The sequence below is a fragment of the Scomber japonicus genome, chromosome 2 (assembly GCF_027409825.1).
Source record: "Scomber japonicus isolate fScoJap1 chromosome 2, fScoJap1.pri, whole genome shotgun sequence".
In the NCBI taxonomy this organism is placed as follows: Eukaryota; Metazoa; Chordata; class Actinopteri; order Scombriformes; family Scombridae; genus Scomber; species Scomber japonicus.
The window spans coordinates 29824678-29852662 of record NC_070579.1 but is presented as its reverse complement, the minus strand read 5'-3'; the positions used below and the strand labels follow the sequence as shown (position 1 = coordinate 29852662).

The window sequence follows — 27985 nt, the reverse complement described above, 5'->3', positions numbered from 1 at the left end:
AATTGACCAATTCCAGTAATGCTCGACAGTTTCTGGTAGTCTGAGGGATTGGTCTATCAGTTTGGTCTCTGTGAGTACAGGACAGACTGGTCATGTGTGCTTGATGTATGGACTGGAGGCATGGGATGTTATAAGTTTCCACTGAAAGAGGAGAAACGTGACTCATGGCAACTCCAAAGTTTTGCATGTTGTATCTCTATCCACTGCCCCATCATTACCCAAAGTTCAAGAAACAGGCAGCATACATATTCCTAGCTGATCTCACATACCCGTTACACTGACAACTGATTGTATGTGGCAGTTTTCTTATTAATATCCTTAATGTTGTACATCGATGCTACATATCACCTAACAAATGTGCAGTTGTCACAGTGAATGAACTTGCTGCTTTTTATGGCTTCAGCTATGCCAGGCATGTAACTGCTGCTACAATAAGGAGGAATACAATGAGTCCTGCATCTCTTTGGGGAGCAGTTTAACTCAAACATGCCACTAATTGCTAGATAGATAAAACAATCAAATTACATCCAGTGTAATCTACATGCACACAAACAGTAAGTAAGATACTGTCAACACATCCATTCTTAAATACAAATATTTATTGTGATGAATCTCTTTATAATTACAGTAATGATTAATAGATCATGTAAACATTAATGTAAACAATAATTTAAGATGCTAAAATGAGTAACAATGTGCACCAGTTACAATTTATTCCCATTTGTTAAATTTGTTCGTTGTCTTTAAAAATATGTCTATTTGAAAATCATTATCCTTCTATTGTATTAGCATCAAATAAAAAGTGCAAATATATAACTTTCATTATCAACATTTACTATGTGTGAAGGACACATTAAGTTCCCTGGGTGATAGATCAGCATTGTGGAGGTTAGAATAAAAAGCTACATTCACATTATATGACTTTCTCTTCACATTACCTCTTATTATTGTCTTTCCTATTGATTTACAGATGTGGTGTAACAGATTGTCACAAGCAGGGGGAAACAACACAGAACAGACAGACCCACCCTTTTACAAAACAATAATGGAAATATGCCAAAACAACCACAAACTCTACAAGTGTTAGTATGCCAAAGAATTGACAAAGTGTAACTGTTTTCCTGACAGCATTGTTCACTGTGGTTGTTAAGTAATCCCTTTAAAACAGAAAGTGTAAGAGTGATATGATTTGCTACAATCACCATCATTGAAGTGACTCAGTTTTAGGCACGTAATGTTTTCTTAATATATTATGTGGTTGAAACACACAAAGCTTATTGTCTTACAGCAGTAACTATAGTGAACAAAGACATATAAATAATGAAACAGTACATCAGGTGGTCAAAACAATCCATGGATAGAAATTGTACATTTACCATTGTACAAACTTCAAACAATGCATATCTTATCAGTATCGGTGCATGATGACTCTGTTCAGAGGTGTATGTTGATACAGAGGTATGTTGATATTAGACGAGTGCCACCTCAGCTCTTCCCCATCATCGTCAGTAGAAGCTACAGATAAAGAGAGGAAGTAAAAGCACAGCTGTTTCTCTGTATGTACTGCAAATACAAATTTCTATTGTATTTAGAAAGAAATTTTAGGGCGCACTCACACTAGGCAATCATACCATGCTCAAGCACGTTTGCCCCCTAAAGTCTGGATTATTTGGCTAGTGTGAGTGCAAGTGTACCGTGCTTGAGTACGGTACACTTCCCTGGCACGGTACGGTTGGAAGAGGTGTGCTTGAGCACGGTACACTTGGTCACTCATGCGCACTAGGGATTCATATTTTTCCCGAAAATAAGACATTTTAAATGCAACGAGGAGACATTATGCATATATGGGTTCCCAGTCCGACCATTTTTTGTGTATTATTTTATCATTATTAAAGGCAAAATAACTAAATTTATGTCCATCGATATTATAATGAATAGGATATAGGCTTAATATTAGTTTGCATCCAGCGTGCTGGGTGGACTTCATTACATCTGCTGCACCGCTGCTACCACAATTATGAAATGCTAAGTTTATTGTCTGTGACCCTCATAAAACTGCATTATATAAACTAACAAAATCTGTTAAAGTAAGTCATTTGGCGACTTCTATGTCATTCAGTTAAACTAAGTCTATTCCTGCCAGCATGAATGATCACTCAAAGTCATCAAACTTTCTTACTTTTACTGGAGTAGAGTTGAATCAGTACGTCTGCTTTTACTAGCCTTTTTTACACAAGTATCTGTAGTACGTTTGCCACCTCTGCATACTACACAGCCATGACTCAGAAGAACAATCTTGCACTTTTTAATCATAGTGTGTTGTGTTAATTGATCGGCTGTGGTGTTTTACCGGCGAACAGAACGCGGACACACACGTGTGCATGTTTTATGAGAGTGAACTGTCCACCTATGTTTTAGTGAAAAGATTTCACTAATGTTCTGTTTTTTTTATTTTTAAAATAATAATATTTTTTGATTGGATTTTCCCGGGATTAAACCCTAATGGACACACCGTTATGTACACAACGCGCAACGTGTTGGAGGCAACCGTGTTTGAGTACTAAAAATCTGTCTAAAAGTGACTGACTGACAAACCAGGGTGGTGTTATACAAATCAGCAAAGTACCTTAGTTAGGTGATAGTCCCCATCTACCAGTTGCTCAATGATATTGAAGTGGTCTGTGTTGGGCACATCCTCCATGGTCACATTCAGTTCAGACTCCTTCAAAGTCTAAAAGGCCACAATAACAAAAAGACATCAGCAAATAGTTCATTTGCACAAACATTTCAAAAAATCTGACTTAATGTGTCTTATTTATACAGGATTACAGACTGTTTACACGCTCATCCCTAATTTTCTGTTGTGAAAGTATAACGGTATCAAACTGCTGAGGTGTTCATCAGAACTGTAAAATGCCCATGATTAAAATTGTGTTGAGAAAATGAAAAGATATTAGGACAAAATATCCGCAATATCTATATCAGGAGTACTGACTTTGTAATATTCTTCTGATTGCTTGCGAAACTCCGGCGAGTCGTTCTGAGCGACAGCGACAACGATGTGGCAGCTGGAGGATGAGAGTTTGAGCTGAGGGACCAGCTTGCTGGGGCTGTTTCTCACCGCCACCTCCCTGCCAACAGGAGACACCCGGAGAACAGAGGAGTCAGACAGTGACTGGCACGATAGACCATCAGAGGACAATTACACACACACACACACACACACACACACACACACACACACACACACACACACACACACACACACACACACACACACACACACACACACACACACACTTTCTCCTTCAGAAAGACAATCATGACACTTATTGCGCACAAACACAAAGCTTGTATACACATGATAGAAAACTTAACAAGTATGCTATCCTACCAATTTACAGGCATTTACTTGCATATGCACGCACACACACACACACACACACACACACACACACACACACACACACACACACTTTCTCCTTCAGAAAGACAATCATGACACTTATTGCGCACAAACACAAAGCTTGTATACACATGATAGAAAACTTAACAAGTATGCTATCCTACCAATTTACAGGCATTTACTTGCATATGCACGCACACACACACACACACACACACACACACACACACACACACACACACACACACACACAAATGTTCAAGCCCTCATCAATTAAATCCCTCAAATTGTCATGTCAATATATGATATATATACTTATATATATATATATATATATATATATGATACTTCTGAATTATATTTATGAACATGGAGGGAATTAAAGATGGGTAGAAAAAAAGATTATTTGGCCAGTTTTTGATAAATAACCAAGATCAATATCCACTTTTAAAAAGGCAATATATCCATTTAGAAATCATTCCATCATGTGACTCCGTGTGGAATCACAGCTCAGAGACTTGAGAGACTCTGGATTACTGTAAGTAATCAGGTTAAGGAAGGAAATTGCATAATGTGTTTACATGATGAACATCTGCTTACTGTCAAACCTGTTTATCTGGTCAGTAATCAGATTATTATCCTTTCTTAAAATGACCTGACATCTTTATCTGCCTTCTACGTGCATAGAGCAGATCCAAAAAGATTTGTCCAGTGTTATTTTACTTGCAATGGCAACCATGTAGACAAATGTTGATTACTGCCAAATGTGTGTGACGGTCAGGTTAATACAGTACTAAATGACAGGCAGCCATCTACTTACTCTGTCATCTTCAGAGGCTCGTTGACGTAGGTGGACAGGATGGGCAGTAGGTCATATATACCGCTGACGAGGAAAGCACCTACAAAACAAATATGACAAGTATTCAAAGACATGATCTTTGCTGCATCTGTGTCTCAATATTGTATTCTGTGCATCTTTTCTCACTGTATGTCAATCAAAATGCTCTCAACAAGCTCTTCACCTTTGATCTGAGGGGTGATGCTGTACTGCGACCAGTCGGTGGAGAGGACCATGGCAGCCAGGTGAGCCCCCGCAGAGTGGCCACACAGGTACAGACCACTGAGTGAGAGATTTTAGAAAAAAAAAAGAGATACTCTATTATCTCACATTGCATTTATGGCAGGGAAATACTAGCCTTTTCATAATGGGAAGAGAGAAAAAACATCTTAATATGATGCGTTAATATGAACTTTGTTAAAAGAGGGGAAAAACAAGCATTGGTACCTGATGTGAGAATACTGCTGAACAACAGACACAACACTCCTGCGTACTTGAGACACCATCAAGTCCATGTTACCTGAAAAGAGAGTGCGAGGTCAAAAGCAGAGACCTGACATTTCCACTTCACCTTCTTATAGCATCCCATCTTTACCAGAGAACAGAGTCAACATAGTCAGTACCTTTGGGGGCGATGTCATAGCCGACAGCAACCACCACTACACCTTTATCCATGAGTGGAACAGCCATGAATCCTGACTCCTCTTTGCTGTCGGAGCAAAAAGCATCAGCATGAAAACACTGAACAAGAAATCTGAATCTGCAACAGAAGCAACTGAGAGCATCACACTATACCTGAGAAACTGCCAGTAGCCTCCATGAAGGTAAATAACAAGGGGGACATCTGAAACATACAATAACATATTATAGATAGGTAACATGCACATTGCACTTTATATACATACATTCAGATGTTTTATACTTGTATTACTTATTTTACTATTGTGTATTCTTTTTTCTTACTGCAATGTTGGATAGATGAGATTGTAATGAGATGTGTAACAATAAAAAACTTGAAACAGAGGGGTCGAGGCTGTTGATCCTGTGGGTTTTGGGGTTTGGGTGTCAACACATGTTCATACCTAGAGAATTGGTGCTGGGTATGTAGGCATCCAATTTCTCTCCATCTCCCTCTCCATATGGCACGTTGAGTAAAGTTTGAGCCAGACCACGGGCACGCTCCGTACCTGGACACCAAAACACAACACTCTAGTAGACACTATGAGTGAGCTGATATGATAATACACACAATGAGACTAACTACATCTGTCGACCGTCTAAGATATATGAGGCCATTGCGGGCCATGTTGCAAGTCATTGTGAGAAATATTGAACTTTAAGAGTTTGGCATCAATGTGATGACATCTCTTTATTTGTCAGGTATTTAATTCACAGGATTAAATAAAAACAGATTTACATATGTGGTTATTTCATTCATTAAACAGCTTCTCATTTGATTTCCTGGACACTTTTATCAAGTCATATGATGTTTTCTACAATTACATTTGCCATGATAGAGGACTGTATCCATAGTTCATGCTGGTAGTAGACACGAAGGCAATATATTCCCAATTAACAGGTACATTTTCGATCTTACTCATAATGTGTTCCCCTTTTTGCAGAAACATATTTCACTTTACACAGAACTCTGTAGAAACACATTTTAGAGAACCTTCATTTCTAATTAACTCTTTATAAATTGGCTATAAGACTGCCACATAAATCATGCTCAGCAGCTCTTGTATTCCTTTATGGAATATGTACCAGGATATTTCCATGTTTTTTTCCTTGTAAACAAATATACTGCATGTTTAAACTTTCTCCAATCTCATCAGTGTTTGTTACGAATATGTAAGGAGAAATATCATAGTCACAGTCCAGACTATGTGGAAAATAGGGGAGAAATGTTTTAACCCTCTGGAGGTACAAATCCTCGACAGGGACAACGATTTCACGGGTATACAAAATTTGACACTACACCTGCGTTGCTATACGGCCTGTTCGCTTCAACCAAGATTTCTGAGGATTGTGGCAACTATTTTCAAAACAGACCGACCTTCCTTTAAAGCCTTTACATGGGCCTTGATCACGTCGTCTGCCGACATCCTGTGCGACCACCGGCTGGGTGAATACTGCCTCTCAAGCTCCTGTCAGCCAGAGAAACTGCTGTCAACCGGCCGGCCATGAACGCCAAGACACGGACAGACGGTAACCCTAGATGTTTGAAACTCTCGCGAGATTTGCAATTAAGTAATAACTTTCACTCACACACCACACTTCAAGTGATGACTTTGACCCAGACAAAGTTTTTTTTGCGTCCAAACCCGACCGGAGTTTAATATTAACGTTGTCACGTCATAAAACAGCGAGATAAGATTATTATGAAGCGGCTCTCGAGAATTTCGCAAATATAGGGTTACCGTGTATGTGCACGACCACCAACCACCATAGAAGATAAACACGGTAAACATGGGAAACAGCGCCCTCCGCTGTCAGTATGGTTTTCCATCTGTGAAACTTCATTATGTTTTTCACAGATATTTATACTTACCTGTAGTTTGAAGCAGACAAAACACAAATGAAAAGGAGAGAGAGAGAGAGTGAGAGAGAGAGAGAGAGAGAGAGAGAGAGAGAGAGAGAGAGAGAGAATTCTTTAAAAAAACATGGAAGAATCTCTGCTCACAGTTCTATTTAATTCATTTGCCTACTATTTTAACCAAATGATATATTCACAAATGCAAATTCTTCAGCAAAAAGCAAAACTGTTCAGAGCTGACTGTCCATATCTGAACAAACAAAAGAGCTGATTAACATATGTAACTTGTAAGCTTTACATAATGTTTTTTAAACATTTTATTATAACAACCTTTAGAAAGTGAAAACAACCAAAAGTCAAACTTACATCTTTTGTCATTTCAGTCCTGTGTGTCATTTTATCTCTTGAAGTGAATTAATTTTTAAAACTATGCCGGCAAAGATAAATCCAAGCGAGTTGTGCTGAGCAGTGAGCTTGAAGGACATCTGGACTTTAGACTTATGACCCCAAACCCGACTAACACAACAGTAAGTAAACAGTCTGAAAAACTAACACAGCACAGCAGACACAGCTACTATGGCAAGTGCACTCCACATATATGACACTGCACCTCCTAATCCAACATGTCTACATACTGTGCAGTCTGGTTTACAGCCAAATTTAAAAGAGGAAGCTTAACATTTGTTAACCATGTGACCTCTAAAGATACAGTACAGTTGATTTTTAGCAGTGATGGAAGCAGTATTCAGATCCTTTACTTAAATAAAGTAAGTAAAGTAAAATACTCCATTACAAGTAAAAGTCCTGCATGAAGTATTACAGTAAAAGTAGTGGTTTGGTCCCTCTGGCTGATATATTGTTATATATGACATCATTAGATTATTAATATTGATGCATCAGTGTTAGAGCAGCATGTCACTGCTGTAGCTGCTGGAGGTGGAGCTAGTTTCAGCTACTTTATATACAGTTAGCAAGTTTAGTCCAGTTGTTCCCGACCTAGGTTGAGACAGATGTCTCAATATGTTGCAATATGCTGCAAACAACTTAATAAAGCCTTATAACAGCAATGTAGACTTCAAAATCACAATCAGAACAAAGTTTATTGTCAAATTGGTTTGCGCTTAAAAGGAATTTCCCTTCATGTTGTGGTGCATAACAATAACAAAAAAGCACAAAATTCAGTCGTAAATAATATTTTTTTAAAGAAAGAAATTTACAGTAAAAAAAAAAAGTTCGATAGCAGGTTCCATAAATTCTAGGAGGGAAATAAGTTCCCCCTCTTTCTATCACTTTGTTTATAGAAATTGTCACTTGTCACACGTGTGTGACAATAATACAATAACACTAATGAAAACACAGTCAAGTAATGATAATAAGACATACGTAATCTGCGTGCTTATTTCTTATTGTTTATAATTTGTTTAGAAGTAAAAAGACATGAAAACGTTCAAACGATGGGGAGACCGTGAACACAACCTTGGAAAGTTCCCACTGGCTGTGAACGAAGCACAGAGGACGTAATAAAAATGAGCGGGATTGTCCGTGGCGGCACTGGCGTCACTTCCTGTGAGAGGTACTACATACTGTGCTCTGATTGGTCGATACATCTCCCATAATAATAGTCACCGGTGGCGCGCCACATTCAATTTCGTGTTGCAGAGCTGCGGGCATTGTTACTGTTTGTAGGAGACTATCTCCGTTTTTAACAACTTTTTAACACTTTTTGTTAAATATTAGCCTCTTAAAATTAAACATGGACTGTGTGGATTTCCCAAGAGTTCTTCCGATTTCACCGAGGAAAGCAAGAGGGCAAATACAGGTTTGCGCCTATTTAAAGTCTTACTTAACGTTATATTGTAACCCAAACTAACATAACAACTGCTAAATAACAGGATTATTTAGCAGTACATGGTGTATTTAAATGAATGCCGTTCGTGTTTCATCTATATTATCTTAGTGGATTAACTAACAGTCACTCCCTGTTGTTTTGTAGGTCATCTTTGGACCAATGTTTTCAGGTAAAAGGTGAGTTAAACTTTATTTATATACATATTTACAAACACAAAAACACCTCTGTGCAAGTGTAGTTAACTAGTGTCATTCATGTTCACTGTTTAAAGTCATGTTCATGCTGAGGACACAAATTCCGCCCAGATTTAATCGTTATCCCGCCAAAACCCTGCATTGTTAATGCAGCTGTCATCAGTGCAATCAATACAAATCATGTTTTCAATCATATTAACATCTACAATGTACGGATCAGTTTATACTGATATTGCATGTCAAGTAGTCAGGTGTTTTTTTTGTGGATATTTTGCTAGATCTACTGCACATTATTCTGTACTTTGAAATCAGTGAATGAGGGGCAGTGTCACAATAGCTATATATAACATTGTGTTTCCATGTACAAAATATACAGTCCACAATATTAACACAATGGGATTTTTATAAATTGATGCTTTTATGCGGGCAGTAACTTCCTCTTAATGTTTTTGAAAATCAGCTGTTCAGAGGTGTTTGTCTGTGATGACTGACTTCACTACTGTTGACTAACTTCATGTCATTCAATTTGCAGCACTGAACTGATGCGAAGAGTGCGCCGTTTCCAGATAGCCCAGTACAACTGCTTAGTGATCAAATATGCCAAAGACACACGTTATTCTGATAAAGGATTGGCCACTCATGACAGGTAAGGACATTGCTGTCAGTTACAGAAATATATCTTGTTTATATGTTCAGAGTGGGAGGACCAGGCTTTGTAACATTGTGTGTTCATTTAATTTGTGCACAGCTATAGATGACATTTTCCTACATTAATACGTACAACATGAGCAGGGAGAGCTGTTATTGGAAAAACATCTAAAAACAAAACACAGAGGAAGCATGACAAAAAGGGAAAAGTACAAATCCTTTTTTGGCATCACAGCTTTTTGTTGCTATTATGATGAATATCAACAGTGATTAACACTTTTTTCCTTTTTTAGTTAAGAACTCAAAAATTCAAAATTATATAAATTTGTTATTAAAAATGGACTGACAGGGAGAGTTTTACCAGACTGATGATGATGATGTTCACACAAAAGCTGACCTCTAGTGGTGTGATTCCTTCGATAGAGATGTTTGCTGGTTAATTATCAGATACATTTTAAGATCTGTAGTTTGTGAAATCATGGGTCAAGTAAGGTTTGCACACCGTTACACGCTAACTTTAAAAAAAAAAAAAATGTAATTAAGGCTTTCCCTTCTGTCCATTTTTGTAGAAACACAATGGAAGCTGTACCAGCCAACTGTCTGACAGATGTGAGGTCTCTGGCATTGCAAGCCTGTGTCATTGGAATTGATGAAGGGCAATTTGTAAGTATTCCCTCTTGGTTTGGCTTAAACTAGTTTTAGAGATTAGAGTGTCTCTCTCTCTCTCTGGACTAGCGAGGAGTGTTGATTTATAGGGATTGTGTGTGCCATCAGTTCAAGGATTTATATGTCAGGCTGGGACATGTCTTCAGAGGGAATAGTTCACTATCTAAACATGTTCCTCTTTGTGTTGTTGTAGTTTCCAGACACCGTGGAGTTTTGTGAGGAAATGGCTAATTTAGGAAAGACGGTCATTGTTGCTGCCTTGGACGGGACCTTCCAGAGAAAGGTGAGTATTTGTGTTTGTCTCCCCATGTCGTTACAGACATAAACAGACATTGTGTTACTGCTTCAGGGACAGACAGATCATCTCTGTGGGTGTAGACACAATAAACTGCCCAACACAAGGACCACATGTTTGAGAAAGGGTGATGAACAAACTGCCCAACACAAGGACCACATTTTTGAGAAAGGGTGATGAACAAATCTGCCCAAGCAGCTAAACAACTGACTGTTCAGTTTGTCCATTATTCGAGACCATAGACTGTCTGTCCTGTCCCTGTAATGTAATTATACCTGCATCCACTCAGTGGTGACTGACTGTTTTTCTGCTGTCTTGTGCATTCTTGTAGCCATTTGGAAACATCCTGAACCTTATCCCTCTAGCAGAGAGTGTGGTGAAGCTCAACGCCGTCTGCATGCAGTGTTACAAAGAAGCTGCCTACACTAAAAGGATAGGAGCTGAGAAGGAGGTGAGCAGGCAAAGCTAAGACAAGTCTTGAATAATCACAAGTGTTTCAAAATACTTTCTTTATTTTCCAAAGGGTGGTGGTGTAACAGGGCTGCACAATAATTCAACACTATGGTTTATGCTCTATCTATATGCTGTAATTGTGATATGACAAGCAGTGTTGTATGAAATGTCAATGTTAATAAAATCCATCACTGCTTGACTCCTAAATATAGATGAATATAGATAACATCAAAATTAGACATATTATAATTATTGTGTCTATATCAGTCAGCCTTAAGTGTAAAGTATATTTGATGCCAATGCAGATCATGTGGGGCTGATAAGTTGATGTGTTTGGCAGGACATGAGAAATAAATGCCATTCTCCTTTTTTAACAAAAATTATAACCCATCAATCATTTGTCTGTCTCACAGGTGGAAGTGATTGGTGGAGCTGACAAGTATCAGGCGGTGTGTAGAAAATGTTACGGAGGTCTGGTGGTGGATAAAGAGAACAGTGTTCCCTTCAGGAATGAAACTCCTCAACATGCCCTCACAGGAAAACTTGTGGACTCTGGGATTCCCAGAAAACTTTTTTCTTCCCTCCACCTCTGAGCTCTTGTTGCAGAGATTAAGCAGTGTAAAGAAATGTGTCGATCAAATGAGGGTGGAGGGAAGTTGGATTCTTTTATATGAATTATTAACTTGTGGATTCTGGTATCTGGGTACTTTAGAGCACAAGTTTACATTTTTTTATGTCTGTCTTATTATAATACTCACTGTCCTTTATGTTTACTGAAACAGGCATTTTGTCCATATTAGCCACAAAAATGGTTCCCTTCCTGAAGACATTTCAGTGTAAGTGATAGAGGACAAAATCCACAGTCTTCGTTCTTCATACAAATGCCTTTAAGTTCAGCTGAAGGTAAAATAATTAGACGATCAGATTGGATGTCTTTCACAGTTGGTCTAATAAAATGTCCTTGCTGAGACAAATCAGAATAGTAATGTACTGTAACTGCAGAAGATACATACTTAACCTTCAGTCCTTTTGTTGTCAGTAAGAGTTGAAGAAGCATTTACAGCAAACATAACGTGTTTGAATGTACATAAGGGCATGTGAGCGTTGTTTAAAGACTGTTTACTTATTTTCCAAATCTATCTCCCAACTACCTTTTCCAGCTCCAAGAGTTAAATTTTAATATGTATTTAGTGTTTATAATGTGGTGTGTTGTTTAAATGTTGATGTACTGTACATATAATGGTATTACACTTGAATATAACCCTGTGCATAGGATTTCCATCACTGTGGTCATGGTGGTTTTAAATTATTTCCAGTTAAACAATGTATTTTCTGTCATTTTATGCATACTGAAGAAAGTCTTTCTAAAAGGTTGAAAGGTATGTTACACTATGTGTGGCAGGTTAAGACATGTACTGACTAAATGTACGGTTTAACATAAAGATTGATTTTAACTGATGTATCTGCAGTTTTTCCCCTACACAGCCTTCTTTCTTCCTACTTACAAAATTTATATGTTTTTAACTCAGTGCTCTGACTGATATGTAATCCAATGCTCTCACATGCTAGAGACCAAAATAACCTGTTTAAATCCTGGCAGGCTTCAGGGACGTGTGGTGAGCTGGCAGGATGGATTGGAAAAAGTATATCTACCTTTATATAAAACATGCAGTACATGAATCCAATGATATCCTAAATAAGGCCGAAGATGATTTATAAACAAAAAATGTTAAGTGAATCACTGCTGTGCTTCAGACACCATCACATGGTCAAAGCAAAAAGCAGTTATAACTCTTAACATTTGGAAGCCACAGAAAAAGAAATAAAACCAAATCTTTCTTGTGCCAGTCTTTATAAAACATTTGCTGTAGGCATTACAAATCATAAGTTATTTTACAGAGAGCAATCTAGTCTCACATCTAAAGCATGGACCATGAAACTAATTAAACAAAGTACCAAAAATGTACTCATCTCAAAACTTGAAAAACATTGAAACTTCTTGTTACTATAATATTATGCAGTGGAGGCAGTCAGTTGATTCATTTGAACTGGGTAATTATAACAAGGTGTTGTATGAATACATGGATTTTGAGATTTGATTGAGAAACACATTTATCTGATTTTCCAGAGTATGAAAATCAAGCAATGCAAAAAAATGTTTTAAAAATTACTCAAGCATAGCAGCGAGAGCAGCTGTGATGCACAGATGTTCAATCTAAATTTAACTTTGTGGTTAAATCATGGCACATTATCTTCTGATGAACTTTCCTTTACAAAAATACCCTTAAGTTTCTCTCCATGAGGCACATATGACAAATCAATGTTATCCATATATTTGGCTTCAGTAAGTTACGTGTTTAGTTTTCTTCTCCCATGTACTGCAATTGTTAATCAATAATTATGACCACATTCAACACCTGGTCATTCACAGATCTAAAATCTGCTTACACCACCGCAACACCCTTGGAATGAAAACTGATCTTAGGCCAATTTTTTAGCGTCACAACAGCCAGAATGTGACCCAGTCAATGGAGCAGAGATGATTAAAACACATTACTGCCAAGCACAAAGCAACAAAGTAAACCAGTAGACTTGAGGGCAGATGTGTGTTTCTCACTCCTGCTGGTTAGGGGGTTTTAATCTGTCGTATTTACAGACATACACACTGCTGTCTGTTCTTCAACAGTTCACATTAAGAAGCAGATAAACATCAGTGTTCAGAAAACTAAATGATACCAAGACCTTAAAGGAAGTCTGAGGCTGCTCTGTTCACAGGCTGAAGAGGAAACATTGTTGAAAGTTAATAAGTTACTCTTCAGTATGGGGATATGCTCGGTGGATAAACCTGTTCAATAATTGCACTGTTATCTACATGTCCCTCCCTCCTATCTGAATGCAGGCTACAGACTTAAAGGGAAACACTGATTATGAACATACAAGAAACCCATCTACAGTTTGGCACATGAACCTTTTTTTTTTTACCACCATACTTTTTTTTTTCTTTAGTGATCCCTCAAGCTCAGTAGATGTAAAACATGTCAGCTGTTTTACTGTTGCACAAAGAACCCAGAAAACATTCCTTCAAAGGTGGTTTTATGGCAAACAAACTTAATTGTATAATCTTTACATTTCACAAAAACTAAATCACAGAGGAACATTTGGCTTTATAGTGGTCTCTTCCCGCTGTCCTCAATACTCCCACATTTGCAAAAATAAATCAATGCATTTCTAAACTGTTTATAGGTTTTCAAGATAAACGAAATATCCATTAACCAGATAAGAAAAGAAAATCCGGCACATACACCCATTAAAATGGCAGCTTTACATCATGAAATCTATGTACAAATGCACATTCTTACGATCCAACAGAGTGAAGAGAAACACGTTATGTGTGGGCCTCTTCCACCCTGACTGGAGCTGCCACATGTTTTCTTATTAAAGCCACATTATGTGACCTTTGACCTCCTGGGTACATTCTATCCACCTATCCCCTTTACGATCAGCCCATTTGAGGTAAAAGTTGCATCTTTGCACACAGGTCTAAGGTCTGATTGCCCAATCATCAGCACTAATCTCAACTCTCAGCCTGATGTCTTAAGATCAGACCAGAGAGCTACGATCCCTCGACAAAGTGTGGTGTCCCTCATCTCTGGCTTGCAGTTGCACTGCTCAGCTTCACTTAAAGTGTGTTAAATCTAATGTAAAATCACATCAATATGATATAGCTCTGAGTCTGTGCAGCACAACTGCAATCCGGCGACCTGGAACACCGCCTCGTCCATGTGACCTCCCTTTGTCTTAGTAGTTGGGCGGCTGATAGCCGGTATCCCCTTGTGGCTGAAGGTTTGGGGTGAAGGGAGGCTGCTGGTGCACGTCGGCCACATTGCTGGGATAGGCTGTGTAAGTGGTAGGGGTGTAGGTAGTGGGGTTGTAGGAGGTGGGGGCGTAGGTCGGGGGGTAGGGGGTATGGTGATCTGGTGGTGGCTCAGTGTAGGTTGGGATGGTAACTTCATTGACACCACGGCGGAAGCGACCCAGAGCAAAGTAGGTTAGGATTCCCTGCAGGATGAGAGGAAAATATCAAAGTCATTACAGGTAGTCTCCAGTGTTTCATGTTTTAGCTCTTTTACATTAAATCACTTTTCATTATCCTGACGGTCTAACACATGCTTTTAGATTTCCAGGTTAGCATTTCAGTTCATGCTCGTGTAAAAATAACCTCAAAGCTTGCTTAAGGAAATATTATACCATAATCCATCACCATGATGATTAGTCTAGTCAGTCATTGTGTTACATTATTGTTGCTTTGTAATGCAGTTGGTGCAGAGTTGTCTTGAGAAATCTTTGAGGCTCAGACTTATGAGATTCTTTGTTGTGCTATGGGTATGTTGTGCAACGTTTGGCACTGTCTTGTAATAAAGGGATGAGCCAAATGTTTGAAGTACACCTTTGATAATAAAAACTATGCTGAAAATCATTTACTCATTGTAGCATATGGTTAATTGAGAGGTAAATGAAAACAAATTATGTTTGAGATCAACCTTCATCAAACTTTCTTGCAATAGAAACTGGGCAAAAGTGTCAAATTTCAGAGGCTTACAACAGCACTTGAACACACCATGCTGGAGGACTTGTACAATCAGTTGTATTACCACAACAGTTTGCCAATAAACAGTTCAGTGTTCAGTTTTGAAGTATTTCAAGCAAGTCTCTTATTTGAGCAGAAGCCAGTAGCTGCTTTATTGTATGTAAAATAAACTGATAAGAAAGCTATAGCATTCTTTTAAATATAAAATATGCTGAATGGATCATATGGTTCTTTAACAACATTAGCACAAAGCACCAAACTTACTTGAAGTAAAGATCACTGGCAAAAGAAAGAGGCTAAAATCTGAATAGGTTTTAATTAAAATGTGACAGCAGCTCACCCAGGTGGCAATGGAGAAGAATGAGAAGGCCACGGTTGCACGTGCAGCGTCCTGTGGGATACCGCCGACATCATGTGTGCGACCCCATTGACTGGCCAACAGGCAGAAACACACAAACCACAGGAAGGTCCACACCCCTTGAAAACATACAGAGACACAGATGCACAAACACACACAATGATAAGTATGATTATTTTTCCTCACCGTGATAGAATACCAAAAGCACTAAGCTGAAAACTCTGATATGAGAAGTAAACCCCTGTAAAAAACATCCGGAGGAACAAAAAATATTTGTCAGAAGAACAAAAAGACTCCCCTGTTCCCGTCTGCTCGAATGACCACCAGCTATTTATCAAACTACCACTTCTTTGTTTTCTTGAAGAATGGCTGACTGTGAACTGTGTCGTGTGCAGCTGATGAATGTTTTAGTTAATCGAAATCTGTGAGGTCATCCTCCGCCTCCACCCCTGCTGCTCACTCATCATCTGCTGTGTTCAGCGATGAATAATACATGTAATGTTACACTGAAAACAAGCTGTGGTCTGTCCCAAACCTCATCACTCTGAGGCATTGTGTACAAATAGGTTGACATTCGAATGAGAAAAGAGAAACTAAAAGTAAAGGACTGAGAAGAACAAACAGGGGTGTAGTGGTTACCATCACTCTATATGACCTGCTATCTTCTACAAACAACCACCAATATGGCCTTAATAACTAACTGTGTAGCAAAAACAACCACTTACCATATGTTAGAGTGGTAATTAAGTTGTTTAATGTACCATTATTCCTTTACATAAAATTTAAATCAACACAAAGACGGGGAATGTGCAATGTAAATATGACATCTCTGATATTTATTATACTGACATAACAATGGGCAAATGATATAAAGTCATGCGTGCCATCTGCCACGGTGCTATGGCAAATAAGTATACAAATATGTTCAGGAAATCTTTAGTTTATGATTTCCTTCTTAAAAAGAGGCTCCATGTTCACCATAACCATTATCATTTTCACTAAACTTTCAAGCTGGACTGTAAAAAACAAATTCACGTTGTTCATGAATAAAAAGATGTGTTTCTTAGAGATTTGTTACACTACTTACATTATCTTGACAGTTTCTCTTCAATCAACACTTTTTACACAAAACCCCGTCAATGCTATCACTACAGTACACCTAATTGTAGCATGTGTGGCATGCTATCTAGTCCAAACTTTCAAAGCTAGTTTCAAGCAGCATTAGAGGCATTTCATTTACATTTTTGTCCACTAGAGGGCAGTGGAATACGATTTTGGCATGTTATCATCTTATAAAGTTGATATGGTGAATGTCTTAGCGCTACTTACACATTCAGTGGACACTATGCGACATTAGCATTCATCTGGAGTCATGTTTGAGCCCACCTGACAAATGTACGTTTTAAATTCCTTATTTTTTAGTTGTGTTTTTGATGTCTTTTGACGATAATATCTTTAGCTGCTAAATGCTCCACGATGTTAGCTAACGATGTCGCTAACTTGTAGTGGTGTAATGTTGGGTAGGTAGTGTACAATGGGTTTATCAGAGCTTTTTCACTGAAAACGTGCCAGTAATGAGGTTGATGAGAGCTGTGAGAGTGAACCAAAACCCCGAAGTTACGCGACATAAAACCAAAACAATGAGGTGAAAGAGGCTAAAAAAACACTGTAGCACTGAGGAGAACTGCAGAGTCAGGTGATACTTTTATTTGGTCCGTCTTTATGAGCCACACCTTTCATATAACACATTATTCAATCCATTGCTCCTATAAAAGAATGAACTTTAGCTTTAGCAGCTTTAAATCTCTTATTAAAAAACAAACAAAATAACCACAGTAATGCTCCAACTCACCTGAGAATCCCAGGTCTGCCAACACAGCATATTTCCTCTCCTGTGCATTGCTCATGAAAGGTATGTAAACATCCAATACCAAAAAGCCCACACAGGCCAGGAAGGCAATCACACCGATGCCAATAGCGTAATTACACGCCGAGTCATTCTGGTTGAAGATGCACTTTGCCTCGGCACTGTGGTAAGGGTTGATGTATCCCTCTGTTGTGATGCTGGCAAACACCACTATGGCAAAGACCTGGCAGTGAGAAAGAAAAAAAAAGAAAAAAAGTTGTGTTTGAGGACGAGTGAATCAACATAGCTGTGGTTTATTTTATCCTGTCATGTGTTCAATGATTGACAAAGACACAAGAAGGAACTGTCTGTTAAAGAAGTATTTCAAAGTTTACCCATTAACTTCACATCGCATCCTTAACATAACTCACAAACCAGTTTTAAAAGCAAAACTAAACCGGTTTGAGACTTCAGTTCATCAGTAGCGCAGTATGAACATTTAGAAGCAGCTCAAACATTTCTATTCCTCTTTATTTTGTTGTCACATTATGTGTCTCATGATAATTCAGTTGATAGCAGGGACCCTGTGGGGAAACACTTCCTTAGCGGTGCATTCTAAGAAACTGGGACATTTGATACTTGAATTTGCAACCAACAAGCATGCAATCAGGGGCTCTGGTGTCACAAAAACAAACACGGGACAAAATATAGTAACATGGATGTCAGATGTCAGAGTTTATTGAACATATCAAAGACAATGTTTTTGATGAAGTAGCTTGTGTCCACTTCAATTAAATTTGGGACTATTAACACTAAATTATGTAGTTAAATGGCATCCCTAACCCTAACCCAAATTATTCAAATCACATTAAACATATTATTGCATGTCCTCATAAAAAGTGACTTGTTGCTGACTCTGCACTCCCCCACCCCTAAGCTCTTGTGCTCCTCGTGTGTTTATAAAATGAAGAGTGTTAACTGCTGCCTGGTCCCTCAGACCGTCCCGTGGTCTGTTAACTGTCTGCTCTGGTTTCCCACCTAACCATGTGACCTACTTCTGAGTGCAGCTGCCAGCCATGTGACTCCAGAGATGCCACCAGCTCCACTAACAACACTCATAATGAGATCTGGTAGGAGGATAGAGAAAGGTCTGTTTAACGGGTTGGCAGGAGGAGAGGCCATAATCAAGCTGACAGGCGGAGACAAAAGGTGCAGAGAATGAGCTGGATATAGAAAAATAAGGGAACAGAATTTGGGGAGTGTCAAAACGCAAGACAAAAGTGAGACAGAGGGACTGTTAGATGACTAGATGAACAGATGGATGTTTTCTGAACTTTAAAAAAAGTCTCCATATTGAGCGACAGCTGCCAAAACGAAGCTCTAATGCCACATATGCAAGCCATTGTCGGCAAACAGCAGAAATAATGTTGACATCCTCCTCGATTTTACACTAAACCACCTTAAGAAGTGCATTTTTTCATGTTTAGTACTGTATTTAACCATTCAGCCAGCAGTTGTTACAGGCTACGAACTAGTGCGGTGCATTATGGGACATGTAGGCAATGTTACAGAGTGAACAATCCCCTTTTGTGCCATAGGTGCTTCAGACTCACTGAAGTAAAAATAAAATAATCAGAGATAGACAGTGATCCAGCCGGCGTGGGTTTGGGGTTGCTAAGAATTAGAGAAGAGTTGTGTGTGTGTGTGTGTGAGAGAGAGAGAGTGAGAGTGTGTGAGAGAGAGAGAGATCAATGACACACATTCACTACAAGTAAAAGGGAGGGTCAGCCGGGGGAGAGGTATCACCTTACCTGCCCATCAGCCCCTGTTTACCAGTGATACACAAGTAATCCCTCGTACACACACACACACACACACACACACACACACACACACACACACACACACACACACACACACACACACACACACACACACACACACACACACACACACACACACACACACACACACACACTTTACCAAATACAACACTCAACGGCAGTGGCAACCAAGGGCACATTCTGTCCCGTCCTCATCTACCACACTGGACACGCTACACTATCCAGGTTAAGCTATGTGTTCTCAGTAGAGCTACTCTCACCCTGCGTGTACATTAGCTACAGGCCTGAGGAATAGTTTACACTTCATGAACCAAGTCGATTAAAAGCTGTAGTCTAAGTAATCTAAGATATGAATCTGTAAAGAAATTAAAGCAGTCATGGCCAATAAAATGTGTTAAAAAAAACTTCAATATCTTTCATTTTAAATGCTTCTTTTTCCCAAGGAGATGGTCAAGGACAAATACTCCCGGTCACTAAAGGATAAGATACCATATATTGTGTAACATGTCTAGTTGAGGTTCATTGTGGACTTTCCATATAAACAAATCTGTGCCATATGATTTGCCTAGCAACAGGTGATCAGCAAAGTACAACTTCTCTGAACTTTCCCTGGTGCATGAATTCCCCTTGATATGGAAACTCCCTCTGTCTTCTTCACTTCTTCATTATGAAGACCATAATTCTCGCTGTCTTTATCCATTTCGTAAAACATAAAATTAGGAACAAGGTCATTTCATTTCATTTAATGTCTATTTGATGAGCACAGACTGTAGCACACAGAATGCAGACTGCAATCTCATGTCAAGGATAACCCTAACCCTAACCCTAAACTGATACAAATAAGATCACAGACCCCCATCTGTTAAGACTTTTAGAAGTTTTAGATGTTTTTATTACAGAATAGGCTATGTATAAAACCCATGACCAGAAGTCATTCCTATGCATTTTCTCATTGGGCTAACTTTTAATCGATGAAATAATAAATTGAAGAAATTAATATAGCCTGTTCCCCATTTTTCTGGGAGCCCCATAGAAGTCATTTAAGGGCCCCTAGGGATACCCGGACCCCACTTTGAGAACAACTGAACTAACTGATCATTGTCTAGTTGGTGTTTTGCCTCAATAAGAGGAGATGTCAGCGTGTGTGACTGTTTCTTTTGTCCTGTGACAGTAGCAGTGTGAACCTGTGCTGTCACCACGCTGCTGTCATACACCAGCTGGCCAACACAAATAAAAACACAGCCGTCATTTACTCACAGAGGCAGTTTACGGGCTCCGGATCAGACGCACCTGCTCACAGACCACGTAACACACTCTTCCTGTCTCTTTTGAACCTTTGAACAATGTATGTTGACTGAAACACAAACTCCCACATCCAGACTGTACTCACCCAACTCAGCAGCCGCACGATAGTTTGAGGTTGTCGGATAAACTTGCTGAAGTTGAAGCCTCCTCCTGCGAGCGAAGCCCCATACACACTTGTATCACCCTTTTCCTCCATCATGTCTCTGGGTCACAAGCTCTCCGTGTAGTTTCTACCGACCTGACAAGGAAGCCGACGAGCTGAGCACGGCTTAAATTGAAAGCTGCTGCTACTCTCCGCGGTGCCGCTGCTTCATTTGACGCGCACAGGAGCCACCCAGAGGAGCTGGGGCGTCCGGCTCCGCGTCAGAGGGGCGGAGCTGAGCTACAAGTCATGTGTGAATATTCTCATTGTTTCACTTCTCCACCCCATCAATAAAAAACACAAAAGCAACAATAACAGTAGTTTATTGAAGTAAGCACAATGATTATATAGCACACTTTGGCCCCTCAGAGCTCCTTAACATCCTCTTCTTCTCCATATTGGGACCACTCATCAACAGAGACGTCAGACACCTAAATAAAGAGAGCGCAGACAGATGAGCAGAAGGGATTGTCTGCTTGTTTTCCCATGGAACTGAACAATTGGCTAATTGATGGCATTGATTTATTTGAACTCACCTGATCAAATTCACCATCTCTGGCTGTCCTCGCCACATCAGCATCCTCATTGTACTCTAACAAATCCTACAAGACAGGATGATTGAAGATCAAGTAAGTATAGTGAAATAGTGCTACCACAAACATGGCTCCTTGTAATTGGTGAAGCCTTAATTATTTGGCTGTGTTTTTAAGATAAGATGAGATACAAAAGTAGCAACAAACCAGATCATCTTCATAAACAGCTACCGTCCTCCTCATCTCCAGTTCCGCTCTGAGAAGAGAAAACAGCAAGGTGACACACACACACACACACACACACACACACACAGCTGTCTGCACAGTGTACTTGTATATTTTTCAAAAAGTCTTAAGCCACTACAAAACAAGTCAAGCAGTATTAAGGATCTTTTTTGTGATGCTTCCTCTTTACAGGACAGCTGGGTGTATGGTTTTTCTAACCTGCATCAGAAGCCAGACCTTGTTGCACTTCTTTAGTCATCAATAGAGGTTAAAGTTATGTGACCTGCTGACACAGTCATCCCCCCCCTTCCCTTTTTGTCCTATGTGTGTCCATTGTCAAACTGACTAATATATCAATAAGGCCAAACAGTCACATTCTCAAATTGTGTTACCGCACCCCAAATTTCCCCCTGATTTTGATTTGCTGAATTTGATACAAATAAGTTTCGGTTGCAAGATGCAAAGTAGCATTTTAACACATCATTACCACGTCAATAAATGTGTGACCATGAACAAGCAAAACCATCCATGAGAAGACTGGCAGCCTCTGATCATTTAAAATAATTTGCCGCTCTTATAGTTCTTTGCTTGAAGGCTGTTGTATCGGTTTTATGACACAAAACAGGAAGAGGCGTACTTTTTACCCAATTTCACCAGCTATTGTTGCTTTGTTCGATAGCAGATGTTTGAATAAATATAACAGTAACTGCCTACATGTTACTCCTTCTCATGTAAGAAAGAAAAACTGAGGAAGATCAAGTAGCACTGTTCTCCTCGTTTGAAGGAGCAGCAGGATCATGAGAAAACAATACTCTCAAAATGTTGACCGCAGTCTAATTTTTAGGTTCTTTCTTTGAAGGTACTGAAACTGAGGAATAACTCACAGGGACTTTTCGCCATACTCTCTTCTCCCTGAAACAAGAGTATAACACATTATTTCACAATAGCAAATAAGGAGGAACCACACCAAACACCAAAAATAGGACCCTGAAATCTTGGAAACATTGTGTACTTACTGAGCACCACTCCAATCCAACAACAAGCAGAGACCACCAAAATCAAGAGTGTGAAACATCCAAAGACAATAGCCACCACAAAGTCAGGGATACGATTCAGTACTGGAGGAGCAGGAAAACAAAGAGGACGTATTACACCAACTATGACAAAGACTTTAACTCCAAGCATATACTGTACAGCAATGGATCAACTGTACCTTCTTTATCTACATAGTGCCTCTTGCTGCTTATGGCAGTGGTGTTGTCAAAGTTGTCTGACACTTCACAGTGGTACGTCCCAGCACTGTCCCTTCCTACAGACAGCATAAGCAAGGACTGCCTTGGGGGATCGTGATACACGTAGTAGAAGCTGCCTTTGTCATGTAGAAGGGTTTTGTTGAGGAACCACTGGTACTGTGGATGAGTCCCCTTCGCTGCCTGGCAGTAGAACGCCACGGCAATCACAGCATAGTTCTCGCCAAGGTGAATGTCGGAACGTATTGTCACAGGCCCACCAACCGGTACTGTTGGAGACAATTATCAATTGAAAGGAGACATGGTAGGAAAATGGAGAGACATTATAACAAGTAGTCTGTATCAACAGGCTCAAATGACCCACATACCAACTTCCAAAGGCAAGAACTGACTGTGTGCGAGCTGATCTCCATTCTCTGCCTGGCACTGGAGCCATCCTAAGTGCCGGTTCAAAACCACTGGAATCTTGAATACGGCGCTTCTCTCTTCAACTGTAACATTGGCAACCAAATCTTTTATGTTGTAGAGTGAAAAGGTGACAGGTGGAGTCCCTCTTGTTGACTGACAGGTGACCACAGCAGAATAGTTGTGTGAATCCTCCTTTAACACGGTGAAGGATATGTCAGGGGGTGACACCATGTCTGAGGGAGATAGGATGTAAGAGGATGTTATGTTGTTGGGCTGTATTCAAAAGAAACTGTGTCACAGCTATAAAACCTGAGTTTATTCACCAGAGATGACAGATTACCTTTGACTGTGATTACAACGTTGGAACTGCTGGAGGTGGTGAATACTGTTTTGTTGAAGTAGTTGGTAGCGACACACATGTATGAGCCACTGTCTGCAGAAGTGGGTCTGTAGGTGAAACAGTACAGTATCTTTGTGTGAATTTGTTCAGTAGCCTACCTCATAAAGTATTTCTTTCTCAGACAGAGTTAGACAGATATGTGTTGATAGAACAAAGAGGCTTACTCAAGCTGCAATGAGGCATGAATTTGCATAAAAATGAGATGCCTCTTAACAGGCTTATCCTGCTTTCAATAAATTTGTTCAACTGCCTAGTAATGCAGTAGCAGCTGTCGAGGGACTGTTTCAATGGGACTCTACTGACCTGTAGATCCTGAGATGGTTATCTCTAAAATGGTGGAGAGGAGACTCAGTGACAGATCGATTATTCAGCAGCCATTTGTAGGAGACATGGTTTCCAGCTGAAAGTTCACAGTCTAGCGTCAGCATCCTCCCTTCGAAGAACTCCCTTGGACCTGAACTGACGTTAACTTTTGCATTTTTCACTGGCACTGCAGGACAGACACAGCAACAGAGAAAGAGTCTGGTCTTATTTCAAACCAAAGGTAATTCTTAATGGAAAGATACATTTCTGTTGTTAAGGAAGTCTTGACATCCAAAAAAAAGTCAAGAGGATGAAGCCTCTTGACTTTGATGATCCCTGACCTTTGCTGCAGTGCCACCGTGAGGTTGACATTTTAATACAACTTGCAGATAGTTTTTTGGTTGCCTGAAACTTTCTACAGATATTTACGGTCCCCTCATGATGAATTGAAATTAAATTGATGACCTTTGACTTTTCATCTGGCAGAGTCATGATGGTTAAAATTTAAATTTGTCCAAAACTTACACCTCAACTATAGTGTGTTTTCAGTGCCAATTTGAAAATATTAGCATTAACATGCTAAACTAATAAACTAATATGGTGAACCTTGTAAATGTTACCTGCTAAACATCTGCATTTTAGCATTTTCACTGTGAGCATCTTAACATCTTACTAGCATGCTGCTGTGAGCACCACAATGCACAAGCATTGGTTTATAGATGCTTACATAGATAGAACTACATAGCACTGACTAATTTTATTGTCCACTGAATATTCATATGTTTATTACTAGGGAACAAATGGACAGTATTCAAGTTCAGTTATTCATAATAGAAACATGTATATGTCATGTCATTCATAAAGCAAGGCATAAAATGAAATGATTTTCTAAAACACTTGGGTCCACATATTTCCAAGTATGCCATAATACAATATCTATGTGCTAATATGCACATGAAAAGAGTGACTTGGGCAAAACTATAAATACAATATACAATATAAACAGGATAAGAAAATGTCCACACACTGTCATAAAACAATATACATAGCCTTTAAGAAATGTGTTTCTCAGTGTGTTGAACTTTTACAAATGTAAATATCGACAATACTCCATGTTATCATCACAGGAAAGACATACGATATACTGTATCAGTTTATAGAGACACTCACCAATGACCTTCAGGTAGTGTATGTTGCTGAGAGTGGGCTCTATGTCAGAATTGTTCTGTGCGCTGGCCACACACTCCAGGTAGCCCTCATAAGACAGTTGGACTACCAGGGGGAAGTTTCCATGACAGACTTGCCCAGGCAGGCAAGAATGATAACCCAATACTTTGTTACGTTGTCCCTCCCTAGAAGAGGTTGATGATTAGAGGGATTTCTATCATTACTTAAGACATTTTAGTGCATTTTTTATTTATAATTACTCACTTGAATAACTGCAGCAGGATAGTTTCATTCTTTGGGTAGACCTCCAGTTCACACCTAAACCCTGTATACTTCTTTACTAACGCCTCCGAAGGGCCAAACAACTGTGGGCGACCCAGAAAAGACTGACCTATCAAAGAATCAGATGAAATTCAACAACACTGAACAAACGCTCAACAGAAAGAATCACAAGCTACAAAATGATACACTAACACACAGATGAACAGACTTACTGCTCTCCTTGCTAAAGAAGCACAACCCTAGAGAATGAGAAAAATAGGTTCAAATCAAAGAGGTTACGAGGAATTGTGAGATATAAAGTGTACTGAAGTGGTGTTTGTGTAAATTAGCTTACCCAGCATGAACACAAAGAGGAACATTCTTGTAGAAGTTGATTTTAATGCAACTTGTAGACTTCATAAACGATTACGCTGCCTCGTGTGTAGCAGTGGCAAAGAATTTTGACAGTTTTGAATGAAGGTTGAAGCACTGTGGGTTACAAAAAAACACATATACAAGCAAATGTGCAAATAGCTGATAGTGTTACACCACGCCTCCCTATGATACCCTCCCACTCTGTAACATCACCAAAAACTTGTTCACTCGTGCCAGAACGTTTGAGGTGTTTTCTACATTTTTAAATGTGAATATTAAAACAAAACAGATAAGACAGTGTGGGTGTGGAAATGAAGCTGTACTCAGCCATCTTTGTTCATTCAATCATTTATCAAAAGTCAACAAAATATCATTTAAAATTAGAATTTTTATTTTCAAAAATACATGACAGTATACAGTAGTTTTGATCTTGTTGTGTAGTGTGGTGCGAAAATATGATCTCTCACTTTTTGAAATGAATGTTTTCATAAACAACTTGGCAACAATAATAACCCAGAACAACAGAAAATAAGTGTGAATATGAAATTGAATAATGGCAATGTGCATCAAAAGGTGAACACTTTGGAGAGAGGTGTGAGCTCTACTATTTGTCATCCTGTGATCTCTAGGGTGTAAAGCCGAAAAAGGGAGAAAAGTTATGATGTCGTCTTCAGATGGTTTCTGATATTATTCAGAACAGAGCAACAAGCAATTTCCACTGAAAAGAAATTGACAGTTTTTCAAAATTTCCTGAAAGGTTCGTTGATATACAAGTTCTGGAGGATAGTAGTTAAAACTTTATCTGACATATCTGTGATTTCCAAACAATTTCCTAAAAAGTTTGAAGGAACTATGTTGATACGGATTAGATAGAAAAGAGAAGTAAGATCTTTTTAGGGGGGGGGAGTCATTAGTTACTTGTATTGAGTTCATAAACAGTTCTTGATTTCATCTGGAATCAGCTCCATTACAAGCTAAAACATTAATCACAAAATTTTAATTTACTCTTTGATTAAATTCTTTATTCATTGTGTTCATATGCAGTGTTGTGCAGTTATGTGCTTTGTATGCTTGTATAGGTCTACCTGATTGTGGACATCACTGTATTCAGAATCAAGTCAAGTCAATTTTATTTATAAAGCGCATTTCATACGACAGACATGGGCTTGTGCTTCAAGATAAAAAAGAAAAAGAAAAAGACAAAAAAAAAAGGCAAATAGATGATCATACATGACAAAAACATCAGATATGAACATATAAGTTAAGAAGGCATTATATATATAAAAATGTATAAGAAGGTATTACAATAAAAAAGGAATAAAATAAGAAGGTATTATTATTATTATTATTATCATCATCATTATTATTAAAAATGAATCATAATAATAATACTGATTCTAAAATAAAAGTTTAGCCATTAACCACATTCTTTAAACCTTGTGATAAGAGTTCATGTGGCAGAAAATTCAGAGAGTTGGACCAAAATGACTGAAGGCAACATGAGCTGATCTATAATGTATTCCTGGTGAGGAGACTTTTGCTTGATGATCTAAGCCTAAGGGATCTGTCCGGTGTGACTCAGTGGGCATGTCAGCAATATAGCTGAGCCATTCATAGATTTGAAAGCAATAACAAGCTTTTTTTAACCAATCCGTTGTTTTACCGTAAGCCAGTGAGGAAAAGTTAAAAGTGTCTTCAGTGCTTCACTCAGGTTTTGGGGACATGGGAGTTAACAAAGAGTGCATCTGGTGCCACAAAACCATGTATGTATAACTGTGTGTCATCAGCATGAGCGATATGAAAGATTGTATTGTTGAATGATGGGCCCAAGGAGGGAGGGTATACAAATTAGACAACAGTTGACCCAGAATTTACTCTTGAGGGCAGACTTTAACTGATTCAAAGTTACCAATTGAAAAATAAAAAGATCTTCCATAAGAAAGGAAGAAATCTAATTAAGGACCGTGCCTCTAACGCCAAAACACGGTTCTAGGTGCTTATATGGTCGCCTGTGTTGAAGGCAGCACTAAGGTCTGCAAATTTCCCCATTGTGGGACTAATAAAGGAATATCTTATCTTATCTTAAGGTCAAGAT

The 27985-nt window shown here is 38.9% G+C and overlaps 4 protein-coding genes across 4 annotated transcripts; 1 reads left to right on the top strand and 3 right to left on the bottom strand.

The window, feature by feature from the left end:
• Positions 1-696: 696 nt before the first annotated feature.
• afmid (arylformamidase) lies at positions 697-7339 on the bottom strand. The gene is made up of 11 exons (XM_053335953.1): positions 7147-7339; positions 6301-6391; positions 5327-5431; positions 5040-5088; positions 4868-4953; positions 4692-4764; positions 4429-4526; positions 4227-4305; positions 2996-3131; positions 2627-2731; positions 697-1515 (listed from the first exon to the last, which is right to left on the bottom strand). Exons 1-11 carry the CDS (start codon positions 7174-7176, stop codon positions 1486-1488), a joined length of 882 nt encoding a protein of 293 aa, XP_053191928.1. The 5' UTR covers positions 7177-7339; the 3' UTR covers positions 697-1485.
• A 1099-nt stretch (positions 7340-8438) lies between these two features.
• Positions 8439-12281, top strand: tk1 (thymidine kinase 1, soluble). The gene is made up of 7 exons (XM_053335990.1): positions 8439-8599; positions 8774-8805; positions 9356-9469; positions 10041-10134; positions 10331-10420; positions 10764-10883; positions 11299-12281. The coding sequence occupies exons 1-7, from the start codon at positions 8534-8536 to the stop codon at positions 11476-11478; spliced, it is 696 nt and encodes a 231-aa protein (XP_053191965.1). The 5' UTR covers positions 8439-8533; the 3' UTR covers positions 11479-12281.
• A 1209-nt stretch (positions 12282-13490) lies between these two features.
• On the bottom strand, positions 13491-21150 carry syngr2b (synaptogyrin 2b). Its single transcript, XM_053335977.1, has 4 exons — positions 20912-21150; positions 17684-17921; positions 15814-15950; positions 13491-14944 (listed from the first exon to the last, which is right to left on the bottom strand). Exons 1-4 carry the CDS (start codon positions 21023-21025, stop codon positions 14684-14686), a joined length of 750 nt encoding a protein of 249 aa, XP_053191952.1. The 5' UTR covers positions 21026-21150; the 3' UTR covers positions 13491-14683.
• Positions 21151-22430: 1280 nt separating this feature from the next.
• si:dkey-93h22.7 (Fc receptor-like protein 3) lies at positions 22431-26001 on the bottom strand. The gene is made up of 10 exons (XM_053336008.1): positions 25871-26001; positions 25749-25775; positions 25519-25645; positions 25258-25439; positions 24088-24274; positions 23725-23831; positions 23345-23617; positions 22940-23245; positions 22743-22844; positions 22431-22638 (listed from the first exon to the last, which is right to left on the bottom strand). Exons 1-10 carry the CDS (start codon positions 25893-25895, stop codon positions 22607-22609), a joined length of 1368 nt encoding a protein of 455 aa, XP_053191983.1. The 5' UTR covers positions 25896-26001; the 3' UTR covers positions 22431-22606.
• Positions 26002-27985: the final 1984 nt, after the last annotated feature.

Bases quoted from the DNA above. Each gene is read 5' to 3' on its own strand.
- afmid (XM_053335953.1), bottom strand. From the start codon at position 7,176: ATGACACACAGGACTGAAATGACAAAAGAT. The intron at 3,132-4,226 runs GTAAGTAGATGG...TCCTGTTGGCAG, and splicing joins GAGCCTCTGAAGATGACAGA to GGAGGTGGCGGTGAGAAACA. The intron at 2,732-2,995 runs GTCAGTACTCCT...GTGGCCTTTTAG, and splicing joins AATCAGAAGAATATTACAAA to ACTTTGAAGGAGTCTGAACT.
- tk1 (XM_053335990.1), top strand. From the start codon at position 8,534: ATGGACTGTGTGGATTTCCCAAGAGTTCTTCCGATTTCACCGAGGAAA. The intron at 8,806-9,355 runs GTGAGTTAAACT...TTCAATTTGCAG, and splicing joins CCAATGTTTTCAGGTAAAAG to CACTGAACTGATGCGAAGAG. The intron at 10,135-10,330 runs GTAAGTATTCCC...GTGTTGTTGTAG, and splicing joins GAATTGATGAAGGGCAATTT to TTTCCAGACACCGTGGAGTT.
- syngr2b (XM_053335977.1), bottom strand. From the start codon at position 21,025: ATGATGGAGGAAAAGGGTGATACAAGTGTGTATGGGGCTTCGCTCGCA. The intron at 17,922-20,911 runs GTGAGTACAGTC...TCTCACTGCCAG, and splicing joins TCGTGCGGCTGCTGAGTTGG to GTCTTTGCCATAGTGGTGTT. The intron at 14,945-15,813 runs GTGAGCTGCTGT...CTCATCCTGCAG, and splicing joins TCTTCTCCATTGCCACCTGG to GGAATCCTAACCTACTTTGC.
- si:dkey-93h22.7 (XM_053336008.1), bottom strand. From the start codon at position 25,895: ATGTTCCTCTTTGTGTTCATGCTGG. The intron at 25,646-25,748 runs GTAAGTCTGTTC...ATTCTTTGATAG, and splicing joins CTTCTTTAGCAAGGAGAGCA to GTCAGTCTTTTCTGGGTCGC. The intron at 25,440-25,518 runs GTGAGTAATTAT...AACCTCTTCTAG, and splicing joins ATCCTGCTGCAGTTATTCAA to GGAGGGACAACGTAACAAAG.